This window comes from Betta splendens, chromosome 17 (genome assembly GCF_900634795.4).
Source record: "Betta splendens chromosome 17, fBetSpl5.4, whole genome shotgun sequence".
Lineage (NCBI taxonomy): Eukaryota > Metazoa > Chordata > Actinopteri > Anabantiformes > Osphronemidae > Betta > Betta splendens.
In genome coordinates, this window is record NC_040897.2 from 12890086 (window position 1) to 12913849 (window position 23764).

The window sequence follows — 23764 nt, forward strand, 5'->3', positions numbered from 1 at the left end:
AGCTTTGAGTTGATTCTCTGTTAAAATGCATTTATTTTTTCATCTAAAACACTGCGTTTGTCTTTTTCAGACATTGCTGTTATGTGTTTTGACATTTCCTCATCACTGCTCAGTTTTTTATCATTAATCGGATTTACTGAGCTCCAGAACCAAAACAAAAACTCAAAGGTCAAAAAACAAAAAAAGATCAAAACAAGGACTTTAATAAGTTATTGACCCATGAAGGAAGGAGACGAAAACAGACCAAATGATGTTTACTGTTGCCTGAACTTTTTTTCTTAGTTCAAATCAATTTCAATGTTTTTTATACAGATTTTGACCTCTAAACCGATACATTTCACAAACAACACATAATCAGCTCGACCCTGTGCCTTTGCTCTGTGAGCAGCTGGAGGAGCAGGCGCGAGGAGACGCTCAGGGAGGCGAAGGCGACCCGGCTGGAGACCGGGACCGGGCCCTGACGCAGGAGCGGGAGGAGCACCGGCGTCTGCTGGCCGAGAGCCACGGCGCCTCCCTGGACCTGCGCTGGAAGCTGCAGCACGGGGAGAAGAGGTGGAGCCGGGAGAGGGCGGAGCTGCTGGAGCGCTTCGAGCGGGAGCGGCAGGAGTGGGACGGCAGCACGAGGGAGCTCCACCGCAAGATGGAGAAGGTGAGGGCGCCGGCGGAGATGCTGGAACATGTGGGAGGTTGACCTCAGTCATCAGGTGACCAGGGTCTGTGTGATGTGTTGCGGCACAGATGCAGAGGGAGCTGAACTGCTACCGCGGCGACGCCGCGGACGGCGGCTCGGGCCTCGTGGGCGTCTTCTCTCCTCAGGACAGTCCCTGCAACGCCCCCCGCTCCCCCTGCGCCCCCGCCCCCCACGCCCGCTCCCACTCGGACTCGGAGGCCGTGCCGGAGCGGCGGGGCGCCGGCGGGAGGCCGAGGGGCCCGGCGGAGAACCTGTTCCTGGACGCGCTGTCGCTGGACCCGCTCGGCGGCCTGGAGGCGCCCGCTCCCTGCAGACTGGAGAGCGAGAAGAGGTTCCCCTGCATGAACGAGGTAGAGCGCCGACCCCGAAGCTTCGCTCCAGGCTGGAGCGTAACGGGATGTGAGTGATCAGGACGGCGCGTCTTGTGTTTCAGGCCCTCAATGAGATTTCGGAGGGAGAGGACGCTGCCGAGTATCCGGAGGAGGAGATGGCTGGAGGGAGTCTGCTCAGGTAATCCAGCTCTCAGCTTCAAGTCAAATCAGGTTCAGAGACTGTTCTAACTCATTTTAATGCATTTTAATACATGTCAGCAGCAAATGCACCAGTAAGATCTGGTTATTATTCAGCCTCCTGCTGCATTTTGGATCCCAGACTCATCAGTCCCTCTGGGAAACGGCTGTTGATTCCATTAAGTCTTACTTGAAGTGACAGTGGGTTTTCCCCTGGAGATTTTTCTCTGCAAGTTTGTCTGATGGCAAAGATGTGATCCAAGAATTCACATGGTTTTAAAACACTGAAAGACACAAAAGGCAACACACAGTTATTCTCTCTGGGCATTTTTGGGTTTGCATGGTCTGTAACGTTGGACTTTTAGCTCATCAGCTCTCTGTGTGTGTCTGTCCAGAGCCAAGTCCGTCTGCTCCATGAGCGACTTCCAGCGGCTCATGGACAGCTCGCCGTTCCTCCCCGACAAGACTCGCCTCGGCGACCAGGGCCGAGACGACGTCACCCCCCCGCTGTCCCCGGACGACCTTAAGTACATCGAGGAGTTTAACAATAAGGGCTGGGACTTCCCATCCTCCAGCTCCGGCCCGGGTCCTACTCGAGAAGCCTGGACAGACAAAGCCCCGGAGGCCCGGGCCGGCGAGCTGCGTCCCGATTCATTCCAGCCGACCTCCTGGTTCCTCACCACCAGTGCCACCCTGACCACCAGCACCCTGAGCAGCCCGGAGCACTGCCACAGGTCCCCGCTGAGGGGCAACGGGGCGGGGGCGGCAGGGGCGGGCCTGGAGCACTACGGGGTGCACATCATCCACAGCCCCACCAGGACCGGGGGTGCTGAGCGCTCCACTGCCCAAGACCCTGACTTCCTGTATGCAAAGGGGACCAAAGGCAGGGGAGGGGGAGACGCTGGGGCGGGGGCCGGGGGCCCAGATGAGGTGTTCAGCGGTGGCAGGTGGCCGTGTGGGCTGCTGGAGGGCGGAGCACTGAGGACTTCCCCCAGTCAGTCTCCTATCTGCCCCACTGTGGGCTTCGCCTCCTCCCTGGAGCTTCAGCTCTCCAGGAACATGAGTGACGACATGAAGGAGGTCGCCATCTCCGTGAGGAACGCCATCCGCTCCCCGCCGGGGCCTCTGGTGCGGGACAGCGCCTGCCAGACCAACGGGTTCACCACGCGAGGCACTCAGACCACGCAGACCATCAGCGTGGGGCTTCAGACGGACCTGCTGAGGAACCTGACCAGCAGCCCCCACCGCTGCCTCACCCCGAAGGGCGGCGGCACCCCCATCTCGTCCCCGTCCCGCAGCCTGAGGAAGGTGCAGTACTCCCCCGTGGTCCAGAGCAAGTTCGAGCGGCCGTGCTGCTCGCCCAAGTACGGCTCGCCCAAACTCCAGCGCAAGCCGCCCACGTCCAACAAGGCCGAGCCTCCCAACCCCAACCCCAACCCCACCCGCGCCCCCACCCCCACCACGCCCCAGAAGGGCAACAGCGAGTCCGCGTGGGCCCGCTCCACCACCACCCGCGACAGCCCCGTGCACACCACCATCAACGACGGCCTGTCCAGCCTCTTCAACATCATCGACCACTCGCCCGTGGCCTACGACTCCATGCAGAAGTTCAACAAGTCCCCGAGCCGCTCGCGCCCCACGCCGCCCGCCACCGCCGAGCCCAGCCCCGCCCACGCGGCTCCGGCCGAGCCCAGGGGCGCGCAGGAGTGCCCGCGGGGCGCCCGCGGCCGCTCGCCCAGCCCCGTGCAGCCGATAGCGGAGACGCAGGGCGACAGGAACCCCGAGGCGGCGAGCGCGCGGCTGGACCTGTCGGCGCCGCCGGGGTACACGCTGGCGGAGAACGCGGCGCGCATCCTCAACAAGAAGCTGCAGGAGCAGAGCGTTAGGGAGGAGAAGAGGCTGCAGGCGGGAGGACAGAGCAGAGACAGACAGGCCGACCCGGACCGAGCGCAGCCCGGGTGCATGGAGGTAAATATACAGCCGCACTGGATCCATCGCTTCATCATTCACCTGATCTGGGGCCCGTGTTTTATGACGCATTGACGTTCACTGTGTGACTGTGCACGGATCGTCCTTGTAACGGTTGAAGGCAGTGAAGAAAAGCTAATCAAGGCATCAGCTGCGCCGCATTGTCCTCGTCCTCTGAAATGTTCCTGCTTTCTCCTCAGATCAAACGCCCCGACTGCGATGGTAAAGTTAAAACCCTCCTCAGCAGCTCTGTGCTCTCAGCGGTTTCCTTCTGGGCTCCCGTCTTATATGTATAAATACGCTCTCCAATTCTATGAATCTGTGGCTGCATACCTGACCTGTGGGGAAAATAAATGACACAACCACGTTTGGTTATCTGACCTCTGCAGTCCAGCACACGCCTGGTGCATTGTGGGTAAAGACGGCACCAGATTTACATGCATGGCGTTTAAAGGCCGTCGCTCTATGAATCATCGAGCCTCTTAATCTGATAAACGGACTTATTGCTATTAAATGATGAAACACCTGTTAAATCACGGTGCCTAATCACGTTCATGTAAACAATGCGTTGCTGAATTCACCCTTTCTTGTCCCGTGATGAGACGGGGCTGTGTGCACCTACAGGTCAGCTTCACCTCAGATGTTGCTTTTCCAGGTCTGAGGTGAACGGGTGCGTTTCCTGCTCCGCCTGCTCTGCAGTCTCCCGCTCCACTTGTCTGCCTGTGATAGACTCATCATGTATCTCCTTTCCCTCTTTGGCCCGTTTGACCAATTAACATTTCCCCCCCTCTCTCCTCCTCCTCTCTGGGCCTCATCGCTCCCTCCTGCTCCTCCTCCAGAACCACACTGTCATACTAACAACTCCTTGGGGACTGTAACTCTGCTTGTCTCCGTGATGTAAGTGCCTCTTCCTCTCTGAGCTTTGACGGTGGGTTCACCAGCCACACGGACCTCTCGCCTCACCCCCCGCAGACCCCCGGTCATTAATGCATGCCTCACAGGTCGGCAGAGTGACAGTGTTTGAAGCCATCGGGGTGGCGTCACGGCGGCCATGCATCACTTTCTTGGTGTTAATGCGTGCATGCTCAGTTTATTTGGTGTAGATCATCTGTTCTTTTTACAGGACCATACTAGTGTGTTTGCATGTTTTAGCCCATTCACCATAAATGACTCAAAAGCCATGCCATATATTCGTGATTATTGACTTTATATGGTATGAGACATGCATGAACTGTATTCAACTCCAATTCCAGTTGGTCCTAATTACGTTTCCAACACACTTACATAAGCTGATGCTCAGCCAGTGTGTGTGGACGGTCTGACTGTGAGAATGATGAAATAGATTGATTCTGTGCTAAAAGGACAGAAACAGCAGCGTGTCATCAGCGTAGAAATGACTCCATTCCTGCTCTCTGCACTAAATCAGTGAGTGATCTGCATCTGGGGCCGTTTCAGTCGCAGCAGGTCGACTGTCACGTCCTATGAGTGATCAGAGGCTGCAGAACCGCTGGTATGGTCCTTTAAAACAAACCCAGGAACCTTGAGGGTCACAAGTGCCTTGCTCACTGGTTGTGTTTCCGCCAAAACGTGGACCAGTGAACATGACACACAAAAGGTTGAGCTGGATTTTAACACGGCGTTTCCAGCAGGTCTTCCTGTCGCCTCGTGTTGGACGGACCGTGCCGACTCCTTCATGTGTTCTGATTTCCACCTGTTTGTCCTTTTATTACAGTTCTCCTTCGCCATCTCCTTCCACACTAACCAGATTCACTGACTGGTCGCTAACACTCCCCCCTCCCACGCACCCCTCCCTCTCTGGGGTCCATTTGACTCCTTGGTGCAAAGCTACTGAATATTGTGGTGTTTTTCTTGCTTAAAGTAAAAATCCACCTTATCCACTTGAACATCCCTTAAATTAGATTTTATTTAGAGTCCAGTGTAGCATCATCAAACCATCTTCAATCCTGACACGTGTCTGTTGTTGACTTAGAAACCAACAGCTTCAAATCGTTTCAAGGTGGATTTTCCCTTTCAAGCTCCGCTGTTCTGGATGTAGATGTGTTCACGTTGCTGTTTCCAGTAGCCGCTCCTCTACTGATTTCCTGTACACGTTACTGGTGCATGATCTGTGGTGTGATGGTGTGTATTAGCATCCAATAGGAAACTATATGATAACCCACAAGCCACACATTAAACAGTGATCTGTCTGTGTACGTGATGCATCGGTGGTGCTCATGAGCGCTTCATTCGTGGGTGGAGGTGTGTATTTGGTCTCGACTTGTTCTCCTGCCAGTTCTCGAGGAACTCCTGCAGGTTTCGAAGCGGATCCATCTGTCCGTCCATCTCACCTCTTTTTCCTTCACTTCGCTCTTTCACCCCGCTGCCGCGTATTTTTAGCAGAAGGTTCCCTTCGCTCCGTCTTCTCCATCCTGTAGCTGAAATGGAAGATGTGAGACGGTCTATTTCAAATTAGGCCGCTGCTGTGAGCGCTCACACAATCGCACGCTGATGTCATTCAAACGGGGGGAAAACCGGCATCACCCACACGTTTCTCCCACGTTTACTAACCGTGCATGATCCAATTTCTGTTGAGCTCAGTTCAGACTGCTGAGTTATAATTTCAAAGCTCCGCTAACGACGCCTTGGGCCAGGATCAGTGAAGCAGGTCTAAATCACTCTCCTGCCGTCAATATGAGGGCCAGTGATGGTTCAGAGGTTATTATGATACGATGCAACAACGTCAAACGTGACCCCTCTCATCCATTACCAGCGTTATTCCAGTACAATTTGATGTGACACAAACCTTCATGACGTACCGTAACTCAAGGTGCTGATACAGGTGTAATAGATGAGGCTCCGTGGGCGTCAGGTGAAGGTGAACCTCTAGTAAAGAGCTTAAACAATCAATCCTACCACACCCTGTGGCACAGATCATGTCGGTGACCACCTCACCTTTTGTGTTCGTGCACCTCCTCACTTACTCGTCCGCTCGCTCTTCTCTCTTCCTCTCGGGCTCACGTTTCTGCTGCAGTCGTCTCGCTCTCGTCTCTCTCTCTCTCTCTCTGACGGCTCCTTGTCGTTGGCAGGACCTGCCTCGCTCTCCCGTGGCTCCGCCCCTGGACTCCCGCTTCCTGCGGCCGGCGCGCCCGGCCAACCGCAGGCCGCCCTCGCGCTGGGCCGCCCGCTCCCCCTCGCCTTCGCCCAAGTGGAGCGAGGGCTCAAGGAGGAGGTTCAGCTTCCCACCGCCGGGTCCCCGGAACACCATCCTGGAGGGCGAGGAGCCGGCGTGAGGGCCTCCTCTACCTCCACCTCCACCTCAGCCTGAAGATCCAGTACCTCAGAAACCCCCTCAAATCTAGAGACTCGCAGGAGACGGAGCCTGAATGGGGGGTGGGATCCACCCAGTAGCACCAGCTGACCATCAAGGAACCAGAACTTCTCATAGGAAGAACCTGGAATGTACTGTAAGATCACAAACAAAATAAAAACTAGATACCATCAGAGGTGCCTGCACACACTTGAGTTTCCCGTCACCCCACGCGTTCGTACAAACGTCAGCTGTTGCATTTGTTTGATGTTTACATCCTCTTTTCTCATCTGTTTACATTTTTTAAGCAGCTTTTTTTCTGTTGTTTTTTATTTTTTTTATTTATCGCCAGCCTTCGAATCTTTCACCGACTTAGTTTAATGAGCGAAAGGACAAACGGACAAAAACCTGGCTTCTGCTTCGTCCCATGAAGCAGAGGCTCCTGATGTCATTTCTGGCGCTGACCTCTTCGTCTTTACTTTGGAATGTTCTCGTCTTGTCGAAGTCGGCGGCCGACGACAAACCCAACAACACTTATGCATATTTGGAAGGCAGTTGTACAAATATGGGTCAAATATTTGCATGCCTTTTGAACACTAGCACTTTAGTGCATGTACATACAAGCTCTAGTCATCTTTGCTCACTCCGCTCCGCTGTGGGGGAGAAGAAAATATATTGTGATGGGAGTTTTTGTTGTCACATGATGTAAGAACCATTTTTTAGCACATTATTGTATCGACTCAACTGTCTTGTGCAGTTGTCACTATTGGATATGAATGATCTTTTCTTTTGGCAAGAAAAAGTGATTGTGGACAAAATATGAATGTTTTAGATGAAAACTCTATGTCAGGCGTCTAAGGATCTATCGTCTCGTGTACATAGTCAATGGTAATAAACATGAATGTGTATTTACAAGACTCGCTCCCCTGCGTGTTGTGTTGACCTCGTGGAGCGGCGCGCGGCAGATTATTCACGGCCCGACCTGAGTTCGTGTTCCTGAACGTCTGTCTGCGTGCGTGGATTACAGCGCGGACCACGGGATTACAGAGGGTCAGGGGGCAGAGACACACACGGTGGATGTGAATAAGAAGATTGCGTCGGCCCAGAAGTTAAATCCTCTTGCATCACAGTCACACACGTGCCACCTTGCTCGTGTTTCCCAGCTTGTCACGCAAGATAAGGACCAGTGATGAAGCCCTGGGTGGGTCACTGTTCGAAAATGAGTACAAATTTTACATTTAGATGAGAGATGAAATGAGAAAAAGAAAGCCAGCATCACGTAAGACAACCTGAAAGAACATCTGGTGGTGGCAGAGGCAGCAATAAATAGAGTCAGAGTTCTGCGGATGAATAATGGATGAGGACCTGCACGCTGGGAGCTGCTGATGGCGCTGAGTGGGTCAGCGGCGGGAGGAGCGAGGAGACGCTCCGCTTCTACTCCAGTCCACCGAGAGAAACCCACCGCTGCTGAATAATTCACGCTGCCCATGAAGTCTCTGCTGCCGAAGTTACTGGGCTGCAGCAAAGGGGGCGCGACCTCTGCGACGCGGAGGTCAGAGGTCGTGAACGGACGGAGGAGGAGACGAGTGACGCGCGGCGGCGGCCGAGCGACGCTTCGGTGCCGTCAGGCTGCGGTCCCAGTCACAGCTCACAGTCGCCCATTAAAACCTGTTGGTTTGCTCTGTTTGTGACATCACACACAACTTTGCAAAGTCAGTGGTAACAGATCGATGATAGGAAAAATAAGGCCGCCGGTTGTTTGCCTGAACTGACAAACATCTGCTGATCTGCTGTGTTTGTGGCGACTTGAACAGGACACCAGCAATTTAAGGATGAAGGTCGTAAGTGACAAAGAGCAAAAGGTGGTGCAGTGACTGATTTAGACTCTGTCTTTGCTCTGACGTGTGACTGATGAAGGAAATCTGAAGAGCCAAGTTTTCCTCTCTGGCTGTGATGAATAATGCAGCGGTGGCCGTCTGGACCCCTCCTTAAAAGCCTTGAGAGGAACTTTCTCTGTTCGTCTGAACGGATGAGACGAGTTGTGCTGCTGCTCTGAGGACTCGGATCTGAACCCTGGGGATCGGCGTGAAGGCCTGAACCCAGTGGACGTCACGCCACAGACCAGCGTGAGCTAGTCCGTGCCGACAAATGCGTAACTTCACTGCCTTGTTGTGTTTGTAATAAAAGGAGCACGTCAATGATTCCAGTGCATGGTGCATTCAAGGGCAGGACAGCGTGTAGGTTATCTGCAACAGCGCAGCATTTGCTTGACTCGTACAGAATGAATGCCAGGTTTCCTAAAATTATATGAGAAAATATCCATAGTGACCAGTGAATGGATGAATCATTGCCTAAATGCATCAACGATAAAGCAATCTGCTTTCAGGATGGACAAAAGCCTGCGTGTGATGCCTGATACACATTTGAATCGATTTTATTAAACGGCTCTCATCCTCCGTGTGTCCTGCTGACAGAATTAACCTTTCCGCGGCTCCGCGCCGCCTCGTTCAGCGTGCAATCTGTCAAAAATTGGCCTCCAAATTGCAGCGTGCAAAGGCCTCAAACGGACAATGAGCCACACAATGGTCGTGGCCGGGCTATTAGCCGAGGCGTTGTCATGCCAACGATGCAGAAAGGCCCGTAAGCACCGCTGGAGCGAGGCTTTGGCCCCGAGGAGGATTCATACCGAGCAAAGCTTCGCCTGGAGGCTCCTCACGTCTTCTGTCTGTTACATCATCATTCATCAGACAAAAAGGTCCTCCTGTGCTCCTGTCGGGCCCCGAGACCAGGGCCGCCGCGGGGAAAGTGCATGGCAGGAGCCGGCTGTCAGACAAGAAATGCACTATTGTGCTTGTGAACAGACAGTCTCATTGTGTGGAGGAGTGTGACGAGCGTTTGAACCCCGCAGCATCAGCGCGTTTACTCAGAAACCCTTCGTCCGACCACAAAGTAGGTTCACGAGCCAAAAAGCGCCAGAGCTCCACCAGATTATCTCCTCAGCAGTGGAAATTAAAAAAACGTCCGAACCTAACTGAACTGGGTCCAGTTCAGTTAGGTTCAGGTTCACCATCTGTCTGTCGGGCTCAGGTCTTTGTGTGGCTCACAGTGGGCATCCGTAACGTAACGCAATGGGAACGCGAGGCTCCCACCTCATCTGCAGCAGCATCCACGGAGGCTGGGACACTTCACACATATATTTGCACACTAACAGCTAATTAGACCCTGATGTGGGGTCAAAGTGAGCACATTTTGTTCTGGGGAACCATACAGTAATATAATAACAGTCATTTAAAAAAGAAGCAGCTCATGATGCGTAATGTGAAACCAGTAATTTACCTGAGAGACAAAATAAATTAAACTGCTCGCTAGCTTCCCATGATTGCGTCATTCAAATTGGCCTCAGGGCTGTAAAGTTAGACCATAATTCACAAGCATCGGCTGTAAAATACGTCATGAGAGTGTGGAATAAATACAGAAATGTATCGGCCGACTGAGACCAGAGGACGACACAGGAGGACTGGGAGGATTTGTGGATGCTGCGTAAGGCAGGTTGTCATGGTAACCACTCCTCTGCTGCTGGGAAAGATGATATAACGTTTTGGGGCTTTTTTCTACACACAAAAAGAAAGTGCACTGCCTGCACATGACCCAACGTCGACAGTGAGGTAAGAGGCCGGTCCCTCTGAGACGTCTCCAGAACAACCTGCTCCAATAAAATCCCAAACAAACTGTGATTTGTTTTCCTTGTTCCACTTTTCAAACCTTGGATGCTTTTAAAATCAAAAGAAACCCAAGACCGTAAGATAAAGGCCTCCTCCGTCTCTTCTAATTGCTGCTCGCTGATCACACAATCAAAGCCGTGAGGCTGTACACAAACAGTCGACAAGAGGCAGAAATCCTCAGCAGATGAACGATGAACGATAACGCCATGCGACAGCTGCTGCACGGCGCCATTTCTGCCACACGAGGGCAATGAACAGCTGCTTTATTACTTTATTCATACAACACAGAAATGTGTGATTTACAATATACACAACTGACACTCAATAAAATTTCTAAATATAAAGTTTATTCTTTGAGGCATTAGAAAAAATTTGTCTTTACAGGGGACGACTTGGACCAAATAACTGCCCCATATAAGAAGGTCCATAAAACCAGTGCACAACCACACTGGACCACTAGTTAGACTAGTTCTGTTGCATAGTTACTGTAGAAGACAGTGTGGGAGCTGAGGGGTGTTTGATCAGGCTGCAGCTTCACACCTCTGGCTGAACAGCACCTCCACCACCTTCGGGTCCGCCAGGGTCGAGAGGTCGCCGAGGTCGTTCTCATTGCGGGCAATCTGCCGGAGGATTCGCCTCATGATCTTCCCTGGACCCATTCGGGGCAGGAGAGAAGAGGAGACGGGTGAGGAGGGGAGCAGAGGCGGGATGGTGGCTGCGAGAGCCGTCGGGTCAGTACCTGAGCGAGTCTTGGGCAGCGCCGGGGCATTCTGGATGAAGTCTGGCGTGGTGATTGGTCCGATTTTCTCCCTCACTGATCCAGGAAACAAAGTGGAGAACATGAGTCGATGCCGTGCAGAAACAGTCACAAACTCAGGTTTACTGTCGATTTCACGCAAATGCCAGAAATATGGCTGCTTTTATTCAAAGGTGCCTGCGTCAGGTAGAATCTGAGAAATGAGGCAGCTGCATCGTTTAGGAGCTGGATTCAATCCTGGAGCAGTGAAGCAGCTGTAATTTAGGATAATGTTACCGCCGCCTCTTCTACGGGAATTCATTTTTCAATCATATTGAATGTTTATTGACGTCTGGGAAGGAAATCTGCTGCATTTCTCAAAGCCGTAATCTGCTTCCGATCTGTCTCACCCAGCGTCTTGAGCCCCTGCACCAGCGCGTGGCTGAACTCCATGCCGTCTTTGAGGGTCACGAAGCAGTAGAGGCACTCGCCCTTCACTTTGTGGGGCCGGCTCACCACGGCGGACTCCGCCACGGCCGGGTGCTGGGTCAGCGCCGCCTCCACCTCGGCCGTGCTCATCAGGTGGCCTGGAAAACGCACGCGGCTAGAACCTGGCGAAGGCGGCGACGCAGAAGCACAACGATGGGGGAACGATACCTGACACGTTGATCATGTCGTCTATTCTGCCTGTGATCCAGTAATAGCCGTCTTTATCCCGCCTGCAGCCTGAGGGGAAGTGTTCTTTATTAGTGAGAAGTCAAAAAGTACAGGGCAGCTGTTCACTGTGGCTTTTATTAGAGTGCATCTGTGAGCCTCACCGTCACCAGTGACATAAAAGCCGGGGAATTTCTTGAAGTAGGTGTTCTCAAAGCGCTCCTGGTCTCTGTAAACCGTGCGCATCAGTCCAGGCCAAGGCCTCCTGAAAACCTGCAGGAAACATACATGCAGACAAGATGATATTCACATTGTGCACATCTGAATAGCGAATTTGCCAGAATGAAGCAAAGCCGTGAGTGAAAGTCACCAGATAACCCTCAGCCTCTCCTTCCAGCTCCTCTCCGTGCTCGTTAAGGACGCTCGGCTCCACTCCGAAGAAAGGGAACGTCTGGAAATGAGGACGTGGACTTAAACTGTGCTGTGTGTGTAGTTTATTTCGGATCACAACCCATTGCTTCAATTTGGTTTAAATGCAACTCTTCCGCATTAGAGAGTTGAAGGGTAGTGCTGCGTAGATGGAGTCGATGCTACTTACAGCAGAGCCTGGTTTCAGCGGCGTGGCCGCGGGCAGAGGAGTCAGAACGTGACCTCCCTGCACATCAGCAGAATAAAAACACACGCATGATGAACACATGATGAGCCTATGAACGTGTGTAAACCCTCGTGTGCTCTGTGAAGCTGTGCTTCATCTACCGTCTCCGTCTGCCAGAAAGTGTCGACGATGGGACATCTCCCCTGCCCGACCGCCTCGTGGTACCACTGCCAGGCCTCCGGGTTGATGGGCTCGCCCACCGTCCCCAGGATCCTCAGACTGGAGAGGTCGTACCTGGCAGAGCACAGCACGTAGAGCACGCGCCAACAATATGTGCTCAACATACAACAGCTTAAACCCATTCAGAGCTTCAACAGCAGCATTTTTAGACAGCTTGAGGTGGTTTCCTCAACGCTGAGCTAAACGTTACACAGCAAGAAGTCGGAGCACGGTGATGAAAGCCTTCGAAAATCAAAGTGTGACTTTTTCATATGAAAGCTGGAAAATTCCTGCTGAAAAAAATGCACCCAAGCATCTTGTCGAGTCCAGCTGTGCTTTGAGACGAGCTGCAGCAGCTCCTGCAAAAGAAGCTGTTTTGACGCTCACTTCTGCAGCGGCTCCCGTCCGTACTTCATCAGCAGGCGGATGGCTGTGGGGGCCGTGTAGAACTTAGTCACTCTGTACTTCTGGATTATCTCCCAGAAGCGTCCAACGTGAGGGTGGATGGGTATGCCCTCAAACTGCAAAGGAAGACGGTGAGACGCAGACACAGTGGGATGTTTAAACCCTCGAATTGTTTTAATGGCACCAATCGAGAACCAATCGCATCTTCTGACTCACCAAAACGCTGGTAGCGCCATTTGCCAGCGGACCGTAGGTGATGTAGGAGTGACCGGTGATCCAGCCGATGTCGGCCGTGCACCAGTACACGTCGTCATGGCGATGATCGAACACGCACTTGAAGGTCAGCGCCGTGTAGAGCAGGTACCCGGCAACCGAGTGGAGAACACCCTGTGCACAGCAGGCAGAAGCGTGTGGGAAACGGGAGGATGACTTTCTAGAAATACATTTCTGCCTTTTAGCATTGGAAAACCCTCATTTCTCTGGAGACAGCAGATTATGTAAAAGGTTGATTTCATTACAGGCTTGTCTGAGCAGAAAATAGATGCAGATCTGTTGTTGTTGTAGTCGTGATTTCACAGGTAATTTGATGCCATGTAATAGTTCCAAGCCGAACTGCTGGTTTCCATTGTCTTGTACCTCACCTTGGGTTTTCCGGTGGAGCCGCTGGTGTAGAGGATGAACAGAGGGTCCTCGGCGTCCATCCACTCTGGCTCACACTCCTCAGGAGCATCTTTCATGGCCTCGTCCCACCACACGTCACAGTCCGAGTCCCAGGGCGTCTGAACATATGACAGCAACGATTTGTTTCTTTGTTTTAGTTAGTTTTAGGTTCAGGGTTTATGGAGCCTTTAGCTGAAAAACAGCACGTTTTGCGTGACCGTTAGATTATTTTACCTGTAATTTGTTGGACGCTGTTCCACTTTTTGTCCTCAGATGGTGTCGGACAACGAGGCATTTATTGATGCTCGACGAGGCTCTGTGTAAAAAATAAAGAAGAGGGTGAGGCCCGCGTCTGAGGGCTTGTGTTGTCCTACTTAGACATCAGGATCATGTGAGTGCAGAATAAATTTAAGTTACTGTTTCACAATTGTTTTATTTTTGAACCCACAAACAGGTCTCTGACACTTTTCCCACATGCTTTATTTCTCAGCTCACATCCCAGGCTCACGTTGCCACGGGAGACAGGCAGCTTAGGTATCCCTGACGACTCGGAGTGCTCCATGTTGCTCGGCAACACCGTAATGTGAAAACCAGGCTGTGTGCTTCCTTAACATCCCTGATAACAGCTGATACAGCTTTGCTGTGAGTGAGTTTGTGTGTTCAGTGACTCATATGCTAGAGGCCAAGTCCCATTACCAGCAGCAGCAGCTAGTGTAAATAAGGGAGGCTGCTGAGAACTGGAAAACTGTTGCTTTGTAAGCAGCACCTACTTTTCCCGGCACTTCTCTAGAGCCTCGTCTACAATCAGTTTCAGGTTGATCAGCTTCTCCCCTCTGTAAACACCATCTGTGTATTGAAAGTTTTGGAAGGACAAGTACGGGTGAGTTAGAATCAGTGTACAGCCATATTGTCTATTAATTGTGTATTAAATGAGTGTCCTGACTTACCTGCTGTCACCAGGACGCTGCTCTGGGCATCAATAATCCTCTCACACAGAGAGTCAGAGGAGAAACCAGCAAACTGAATAAGAAAAGAAAGAAAGAAGTTCTGGAAGTGATTCCAGCTTGGGGCTGATTATTTTAGCTATTAATTCTAGAGCATATGACAAAATATAAACTCCTTAGTAAAATGATTCAAAAAATCTGACAAGACAAAGTCCAAATGGGCAAAACATAAATTACTGCACATTATATACATTTACTTTATTTGCTTACTTTACAACTAAAAGTTAATATATAACTACAGTATAGATAATAATCAGCAGAACTAAGTCTTGGATGTTAAAGAATGTTAAAGCGTAACCCATCATCTTCTATCAAACCAACAACCACTTAGTTACTTTACAGCTTTGAACAGTTTTATATGAGTAGTTGTAAAAGTTCAGAGCATCTCCGTTCATATGCGTTTGATCATGTTCGTGCTCATCACCAGAATCACTCGCTGGCCAAACGTCTGTGTTCCTGCCAAGGTTACTAGTTCACTGAGTATAATGTTCCAGTGTTAATAAAAGCGTTATGAATCAGGTCACTGTCGACTCTGGACTCAGCAAAATGTCAGCCCTGAGTGGAGTTATCTGTCCTGTCTCTGGCTGGACTCTATGCCAAACTAACGTCTGATTAGTATTTATAGGGACATGAAAATCTGGATGGCTGGCGTTATCGCCAGGAGCATTATATCATGATGCTCATGATGCTCATGTCCAGTGAGGTAAAAACAATGACCAAGCAGAGACATGACTCTCTCCTCAGTTCTGCCAAAAACAGCTCATAAGTCATAATTTGAACCCACAGTGGAGCCGCCTGGAGCTATTTTCATCAGGAATACTAACCTTTGCATGGATGGGCAACGTCTTATGGCTAAAATAGAGTTGGCTTGCGTGCAGAACTGACTCGGATGTCTTCCCATGCTGTGAATGTCTGACCCATATATTGTGTGCAGGTGCTGCCGGTACCTCGTTCGCGCATGAAAGAGCGGCTAACTGGGAGCCGGGTGCTGAACCCACAGACACCAGAGCTTATGTTCAAGCGCAGAAATGAGGTCGGAGCAGCAAACGTAACAATTCCACCTGTTGATTGTCTACATTAGCACACTCCACACAGCTGAAAAGGGTCGAACCGGGGCCTGCTTACCACAATAGAGTGAACAGCACCTATCCTGGCACAGGCCAGCATGGTGTAAACCAGCTCTGGGATCATGGGCAGGTAGATGGACACCCTGTCTCCCTTTTTCACACCTTCATAAAAGATACAAACACACACACAGGGTTTTATTATATTTCACCCTAATCTTCATCATTTCACGGTTCCTGTTTTCTGTGAGGTGTGCTGAAGGGGGCATCAGGGTCTCACCCATTCGCTTGAGGACGTTGGCGCAGCGGCACACCTGGCTCAGCAGCTGACGGTAGGTGATGGTCACATGGTGATCGGGTGAATTGCCCTCCCTGGCAAACGGGACAGAACGGGACAGGTTTTCACGCATCCGTGAGCATGTTTCAAGTCCCGAGGCGTCGGTGGGTTCACAGGGGGAAATGACCTGTTCCTGTAACTGCTGGGTCTGTGTTGGGTTTGGGCGTCTGTCAGGAGAGTTGTTTGGAAAACTATGTGGTGCAATGTTTCATAGGGCCACATGAAACCTGATCATCTTGGCATAAAAACACCTGTATTGCTCAACACGTTTTTAATATTAACTAAAGAACCTCTGTAACTGTAAACATGTAGGTTCTGTACTTTTCTAGGTTGAGAAACCTGAGGTGAGTGTGTTTGTACTAAATGTGACAACGTGGCTGCAACGTCAGAGCAACGACACGCTTCCCACATCTCAACATAGTGAAATTAACCATTGCATTCTTTTCTCAATAACAGTTAAAAATGGTTTGTGGATAGAATCTCCTGCTTTAGTCAAAGCACACGAAGGAGCTAAGTGCTTCCATGCAGTGCAACCAGTGTTGGTGACGTTTGGTCTCCACTGTGCTCAGTTACATTGAACCCTATTACTGCTGGTCTGGTAGAGCAAATATGTTGTGTTTGCTAAGCTTCTCCAGTCTGAGGACTGGGCAGCTGGACTGAGTGCCATAAGTAATAAATAATAATCATTGTGATTGTGGTATGATATAAGTAGCATTTTTGCATTTCATTGATTGCAACATATCTCCATTGAATTACTTTTGCAAGAACTCCTGCCCACTCTTTATCTTTTTATGTGAGAGATTGAAAAGCTGGATTCATGCACTGGAGTTGCACCAAGGACACAGCAGCTGCCACTGACTGAGATACCTGACGTAACTCCAGGCCATCATTCACTCTGCATGCATTGTTGCTTACCAGTAATAGGCAACCTTTTCATAGAGGTCCTTCTCCCTCACATGCCTGTCCAGGACATTATAACATATGTTGGTTTTGGCCCCTTCCATGAATTTAACGTATATGTTTCCTTTTGTGACGTCGAAGTTGTACTGCAGCATTGGGCCTGTTGCTGGTTTCTTCCAGAAGAACTCACTGGCAACTTCTTTCCAGAAAGCTGAAACCAAGTGATTTATGTTAGCGTTACAGGCTGCATTCAGGGTGGATAAACATCATGACGAGTTGGAGGGTGGTGAAATGCAAGAAACCACTGATGGTATGACCTACCTTCTGGATTCTCAAGAGACTTCCTGTACTGTGCCAGATATGAGTTCAAATCAGGCACATGAGCATCCCTCTGCAGGTCGTCAGGAGGGTAGTACATTTTGTCCTGAGATTCAGGAACAACCATGGTGCAAGGACAGATGCAGGCAGACCTAAATCATCTGAGATTGAGTGTGAAATGGGCTAAGCTGGAGTCACCGTCGATGTGTCTGGATGGTCCTGGGTAAGGTAAGAAAACCACAAGGCCTCCAGTGCTGAAGCCACACAATCCAGCATGCATAATGATCCACCTCTAATGTCCAAGCTGCACGCTCACTCCAGTCTGCTTAGTGCCAGTGCAGCCAATCCACTTTCGTGGTGCAGCACTCCCACTTTTTCATTGGATAAATCCTCCCTGGCCTGTTGATCACATTATTTTCCCAAGCAAGGAGGTGGAGTAGGTTGTAGAGGAGGTGTTTACTGTGATGTATGCTGGGCATTCAGGGCCGCGCAGGGAGGTTTGATTTGACTGATAGTGTAATGCATGGTTTAAAACTGCAAAAACTAATTTCTCAAATCTCTCATCACTCCACTGCACTTCTACTTCACCACAAGTGAGAGAAGTATATACTCCATGAGATTTATTTGAAAGATTTAGGTACTAATTAGTTACTAACAATGCGGCTGTAAATATAATGTGGACAGAAGTTACCAATGAGTTGTTACATAAGTCAGCAGGCTGAATGCTGTAGTATAAAACTATATCAATAAACTCTGGGCAGACTGTGAGCTAAAGGGACCTCAGCAACACAGCACACAGAGCAAACTGTGGCTATGGGGGGGGGGGGGGGGGGGGGAATTATTACCTCAAATTACTTAGGTAGAAGCAGTATGTACTCACTAAAGCTGCCAAATAAATGTAGTGAAGCATAATAAATAGATTCTCAGTTTTCAATATAATTAGAAATGTGAGAATTGCTGGTAAGCTTGGAGCACAAACACATTTCGGGTTACATAACGTGGATCAGAAAGAAAAGTGGAAATGATTGTGTTGATTTCAAATTTCAATCTGGGATCGATTGAGTGGCACTGCCGCTGCCGTTGTCTTGCCCGGGCGTGCGTCATACGTCAGACCCACTTAAACGATCGTGAGCACGCTGATGTTGGTGTCGGCGGTGGTTGTCCCTTCCTTCTGCTAACGCACAGGGAACACACTTCAAGGATCAAGATGTTTTTGTCTGCGGCTGTTCGTTCTGTAGTATCGCAGACGGTACGGAGGTGTTTTATCCATGGTTACGGACAGTAGTTCATGTGCTAAAAGTATGATTTAACTAATAATCTGGGCAAAAAACACAATGACTCTTCACAAGGACAAGCAACAGCAGAGGCCGCTATGCTAACTAGCTAACGGTGGGCTTGTTAGCTTTCTGCTGTCAAACGTTTACGATGTGATCCTTAGACAAACGAGCAATTCAGGTGTAAATCACAGTCACTTTACACATTTTAATATTTAGATTCAACTGTATTACAGGGTAATACAGTTGATTGAACAGGCAGAGATAGACATACTGTAAGAAAAGACCGATGTGTGACATACTGGTCGTTGCAGTCCGTGTTGTATAGATATATTGCAGTTAAATAACATGGCAATATTTTGGTTTTTGTTAATCACTTACTGTATTTAGGAAATTATAAACGTATTTTGGTTACTTTATCTACAAGGTTGACTCTAATAAAACGTATAAGAGGAGATTAACAAATCAACAATACCTTCATGTTTTAACTATTTTTTATATATAATAATAATAATAATAATTCATTTTTTAATAATCTTTCCCCCAGATTTAAGATAAAACTACAAATGTCTCAGGGAAAGTCGAACCAAGCATGCAATTACTACGTGGTGTTTTTATTGTTTTTTCTATTTGCAGGCCAGGCAGGTCAGAAGTCTGCATCAGTCTGCTGCACGAGCTGGAGCTGGTGGCATCTTTGTGGTTAGTTCATGTTACTTTGCTAATGATGAAGTGATTGTACACAGAGTCATCACTGCTGGGTAGTCAGGCTTCAGTTTAAAATCAGGCTTCACTTTCAGTGCTGAACCGGACATTGTGAGTTACCATAAACTTTAATTTAATTTTGTCAGCCAGAATCAATTGGAGAAATCTCAAAGTTAAAATATCATCCACAATTACAAACCTGTCCTTCAGTTTTTATTAATGTATTTACCTGTTAATTACACATAATAATAGACATGTATTCTATATATACATATTGTAGAATATGAATTATGATCAAAATCTATCATGTAAATTTGGTCAGATCATAACTCAGCAATATTTTTCCTCTTCCATTTTTACTTGAAAATTCCCAGTGGTATGACTTTTCCAAAGCTAATAATTCATCCTGGGAGCTGTCTTCAGAGTCTGTTTAGAGCCATGCTGTGCAACAAAAACATGTCATGTCACGTAATGGAAACATGCCATGGTTGCATAGTCTGTTGATAATTTAGATGTTGTTAATCTGTGATTGGACAGAGAAAAAGTGGACTTGGCTTGCCTGCAACCCACATGAATGATGTTTTCGACATTTACCTTCACATGGCTTTAAATGCAGTCGTTAACAGCTCCGATAATTTGCTGCTCACAAGGGGGCAGTGTGTGCAGAAGGACACATAATTATCTGTGATAAGTGTTTTCTTGTGGTGGGAGAAGCACCCCTTTGCAGGATGAAATCTAAATTACTTGACAAGTGTTACTTAAGTTAATTATGGTTTTGATATAATAATGTTTACATGATATAACTTGTTTTTTAGCACAGAGATACACCCGACAACAACCCAGATACTCCCTTTGAGTTCACAGAGGAGAACAAAAAGGTAAGAATCACATCTGTGTGGAGTAGATTGGTACCTTATCAGTTCAAGTATGTGATTTTCAGCCTGCACCTGTATTCAACATGAATCACGTGTGTTTTTTGATTTCAAAGTTAATTCTGTATGAATTTGTTAAGCCAAAAAAAGAGTGCAGTCAAGTGGGAGACATGTCTGAAAAGCTCAATTTGCACAGGTGGCAGCCACCCCATTCAAGCCATATTGAGTTTCACTGGTTGTAGTCTTAATAGTGTATGTTAGTGTGTCAGTGTTATATATCATTAATTTGTAGATAATATTTGCTAGTTAAACTGAGGTAAGTGTAACATGGAATAAATGGGGAAGTAATAAGGATTATTTTCCCCCTGCAGAGGATCGAGGCAATTATTTCAAACTACCCTGATGGACACAAGCAAGCAGCCACCATCCCAGTCTTGGATTTAGCCCAGAGGCAACATGGATGGCTACCCATCTCTGCCATGAACAAGGTAATTTTTACAAAACTGTGTGATGCCGTTTTAATATTTTTAACCATTTTAAATATCAGTTGGTGACAGACCACCACACCAACATGTGCTGTGTGTCATCGAATGTTTGAAATTGTTTTCATTTAGGTTGCGGAGGTGCTGGAAATCCCTCCTATGAGAGTGTATGAAGTAGCAACATTTTATACAATGTTCCTGCGTCAGCCTGTGGGAAAATACTTCATTCAGGTCTGCACAACAACACCCTGCATGCTCTGCAACTCAGACAGCATCGTGGAGGCCATCCAAAAAAAACTGGGTAAGAGAGACATTTTCCATTTTACAACATACCACCAATACAAGAGAACACAGATGAAAACATGATTTCTTTTATTGAGTATATACAATTAAATGAACATTTAGAATATGAAAAATAAATGTTTAAGTAACACAAATAACTGTATATTTGCACAAGAGCAAGCTATAGTGGTAAACAGGCAGAGATAGACATACAACTCTGAAATTCAACACCATTTCAGTCTGTGTGGGCTTTAATAGAGAACACTGATATTTGTTTGTTCCTCAATTAAACGAGTTACATTTACATTTTGTTAGAAGTCAAACAGTGCATCAAGTATGCACTGTCAAACACAGCTGCTTGAGTTTAGACAAGTTCTACTGTCTACTGATATTCAGAATGAATTGTAAATTGCATATTGAAGGTTTTCATATTTCCACATTTTATGCATCAATGCCTATTAAATGTTTATTCAATTACTACTCAATCTACGATGAAAAAGCAAAATTCAAATAAATACAATTCAACAACAAATATCCCATTTATTAAGTATTAACAACCTTTATTTAGAAGCTAAGGTATTGTTGACAGCAATGAGAACTTGATCCTACAAGCTTTGCACAGCTTTTGCTCATGCTCAGTAAGGTTTGATGGGAGCACTGGTTCACATTTATTTCTCTACAGGTATCAAGGTTGGAGAGACAACACCCGACAAAATGTTTACCATGATAGAAGTTGAATGCCTCGGCGCCTGTGTGAACGCTCCAATGGTCCAGATCAATGACAACTATTATGTGAGTACTTGACTTGCACACACATTCTAACTAATAAACAAATACTGTAAGGCTCAACCCTGGCAAAGTCTGCCTGCAGGGTGTATATTTTCCAGCTGTATTTCAGAAATGAAACACTGGAAGCTAATACATCTGTGGTATGGTCTATGCATCTCTTTCTTGAATTAGAAACCATAACGGAACTAAACATTACTTGAAATTAACGCATAGGAAAATATAGTTATTTAATTAGTGCAGACAAGTGAACCAAAATTTATTCCAGAATTATTCTGGTTTACTTGGGTTAAAAACCAACCCAATGTTGAGAAAATTGGGATAACTGCTTTACATTTGGGAAATTCAAAGCAGTTAGTTTGTGAAAGCAACAAAATATTTGCAGCTATACAGTCGTATGGAAATTTATTCTGAAGTGTTAGATAAACAACCACTCTAACAATGTATCTTGGAATTTGAAAACCTATTATTTAAAGATGTCAGTATTTATATTTGCAGTGTGAAACCTATGTTTATATTTTCCCAAGAATAAGCTACAATCATAATGACCCTACTCAGTTGCAAGAGGAACAGATTCAGGTTTTCTAGCCTCTCCCACAATAAAAGACCATTGGTAAATAACATACAGCACATGCTGCTGCTTTTTTCTCATTGCTCCTGCCTTCTTGTTTCTAGGAGGACCTAACACCAAAGGATATTGAGGATATTATTGATGAACTTAAAGCCGGCAGGGTCCCACCGCCTGGGCCCAGGTACATGCAAATAACCCCTCATGTAACGGTCATTGCCGGTATTTAAATCTCAGAGACCCATTACATGTACAATGACTTTATGTTACCCTATAATTTTTCCCCTTTTCTACAGGAGTGGGCGTTTCTCGTGTGAGCCTGCAGGAGGATTAACTTCTCTCACAGGGCCTCCTCCAGGTCCAGGCTTTGGTGTACGATCTGACCTGTAGACATTTTCAGCCACATTTGTTTTTCTTTGCAAAAGCAACTTGTCTCAGAACCTATGCTCAATTTAAACATATTGTGTAAATAAATTCTTATATCTGTGCGATTATTAATGTGGTATTTTCTGACTTTGGATCATCCAGGGACTTTGAATTAGACTGTTGTAGTTGACCACAAAAACAACATTATTTATCTATATTACTGCTCCTTAAAGGATTTTACAACAAGTAAAATTTTTTACATGTGGCACTAAACAGCCAGAGAAGATCAGCTTTAACAATAATCCAAATAATTAATGGTTAAATGCATGGTCACATGGTCAGTGACAAAGGTTTATAGTATAGACGTGTACAACAAGTCAATTTACTGTATCGCGCTTAGATTAATCAAGGAGTAGTCTCATTTTACATTTCTTTCAGATGGATTTCATAGTTTTTTATTTTGGATTTTCCCAGGGCCAGGATAATGCAAATGAATGGCCAAAGTAACTCCAGAGTAAGCCTGGCCCTATTAAATCAGGTTTTACTTGTTCTAGATGAATTCCAGATAACTTTAAGGGTAATCCGGGCAGGCTGTTATATGATTAATCCGCTTGGCAAAGCCTTCGCCGCCGTGGCCGCCCCGCTACAACTGTTCCTGTCATTTCCATCCCAGCCCGGTGGCGTGTTCGTGTCTAGCCGCGTCCCCCTCCCCCACTCCGCTTTCTCTGGCGACTTTGAAGCCTGCTCTGCAACATATAATAATATGCACCATGACGCATGCGCACAGAGCCCACAATGATGCAAATGTCACTGCGCAACCAATTCAAAGCTGGCACATAAAACGAGTTGGCGCGTTAAAATGGCGAATAACCGCGATCAGTTTGTTAACGTATATGTGGCCGACCTGCGTGCCCGACTCACGGGAAAGAAAGACACCGACTTTCACCCGGCAATAAAAGCCGTGATTTTCGAGAAAGTTCGCACTGACCGCAACTCAACAACGGAAAAGATGACGTCAAGTGCCCGTTACGGTTCTCACTCTCCAGTGCTTTCGGTCCAAATTCACACGCCAAGAGCCACCTGGACATGCCGCACACGCCTCTATCTTACAGAATACGATAGCACGAAGAACACTCTGAACGTTGTAGGTTGTATGTTCCTTGTAGCGTCAATAAAACAAGACTTAAATAGTTTGACACATACCCATGTATAGTCTATCCAGCAGACGGAGACCGCTCGGTGGGGCTCAGGCAGCCACGTGACCACTTTCAGCCAATGAGAGCACAGCTTGCATGTTCGCCAGGCTTCTCTCCGCGAGGACGGGCGACGAACGGCTGGGATGT

General features: G+C 47.9%; 3 protein-coding genes and 1 long non-coding RNA gene across 8 annotated transcripts in view; 2 read left to right on the top strand and 2 right to left on the bottom strand.

Annotated features, from left to right (window-relative positions):
* The window catches only part of LOC114843965 (microtubule cross-linking factor 1), a 29268-nt gene extending 21878 nt beyond the window's left edge, over nucleotides 1–7390 (top strand). For 2 of the 5 annotated variants that reach the window (XM_041068020.2, XM_029130889.3), the window contains 6 exons: nucleotides 389–649; nucleotides 739–1041; nucleotides 1125–1201; nucleotides 1596–3168; nucleotides 3369–3390; nucleotides 6255–7390. In XM_041068020.2, the coding sequence (XP_040923954.1) occupies nucleotides 389–649; nucleotides 739–1041; nucleotides 1125–1201; nucleotides 1596–3168; nucleotides 3369–3390; nucleotides 6255–6493 (2475 nt within the window). In that variant the 3' untranslated portion in view covers nucleotides 6494–7390. Of the gene's footprint in view, nucleotides 1–388; nucleotides 650–738; nucleotides 1042–1124; nucleotides 1202–1595; nucleotides 3169–3368; nucleotides 3391–4007; nucleotides 4097–6254 lie in introns of all 5 variants that reach the window. The other 3 variants (XR_005896860.2, XM_041068022.2, XM_041068021.2) reach the window with 3 other exon arrangements.
* Nucleotides 7391–10522: 3132 nt separating this feature from the next.
* On the bottom strand, nucleotides 10523–17407 carry acss2l (acyl-CoA synthetase short chain family member 2 like). The gene is made up of 18 exons (XM_029132755.3): nucleotides 17093–17407; nucleotides 16787–16982; nucleotides 15815–15906; nucleotides 15596–15699; nucleotides 14414–14486; nucleotides 14237–14312; nucleotides 13701–13782; nucleotides 13448–13585; nucleotides 13023–13193; nucleotides 12789–12922; nucleotides 12344–12476; nucleotides 12186–12242; nucleotides 11958–12038; nucleotides 11752–11860; nucleotides 11591–11659; nucleotides 11344–11520; nucleotides 10937–11011; nucleotides 10523–10846 (listed from the first exon to the last, which is right to left on the bottom strand). The coding sequence occupies exons 1-18, from the start codon at nucleotides 17214–17216 to the stop codon at nucleotides 10719–10721; spliced, it is 2019 nt and encodes a 672-aa protein (XP_028988588.1). The 5' UTR covers nucleotides 17217–17407; the 3' UTR covers nucleotides 10523–10718.
* Nucleotides 17408–18181: 774 nt separating this feature from the next.
* ndufv2 (NADH:ubiquinone oxidoreductase core subunit V2) lies at nucleotides 18182–22549 on the top strand. Its single transcript, XM_029131009.3, has 8 exons — nucleotides 18182–18338; nucleotides 19000–19062; nucleotides 19881–19943; nucleotides 20309–20425; nucleotides 20552–20720; nucleotides 21384–21493; nucleotides 22163–22239; nucleotides 22352–22549. Exons 1-8 carry the CDS (start codon nucleotides 18297–18299, stop codon nucleotides 22443–22445), a joined length of 735 nt encoding a protein of 244 aa, XP_028986842.1. The 5' UTR covers nucleotides 18182–18296; the 3' UTR covers nucleotides 22446–22549.
* Nucleotides 20775–23763, bottom strand: LOC114844014 (uncharacterized). The gene is made up of 2 exons (XR_003783672.3): nucleotides 23625–23763; nucleotides 20775–23167 (listed from the first exon to the last, which is right to left on the bottom strand). It is a non-coding gene; the product is annotated as an uncharacterized LOC114844014 (long non-coding RNA).
* Nucleotide 23764: the final 1 nt, after the last annotated feature.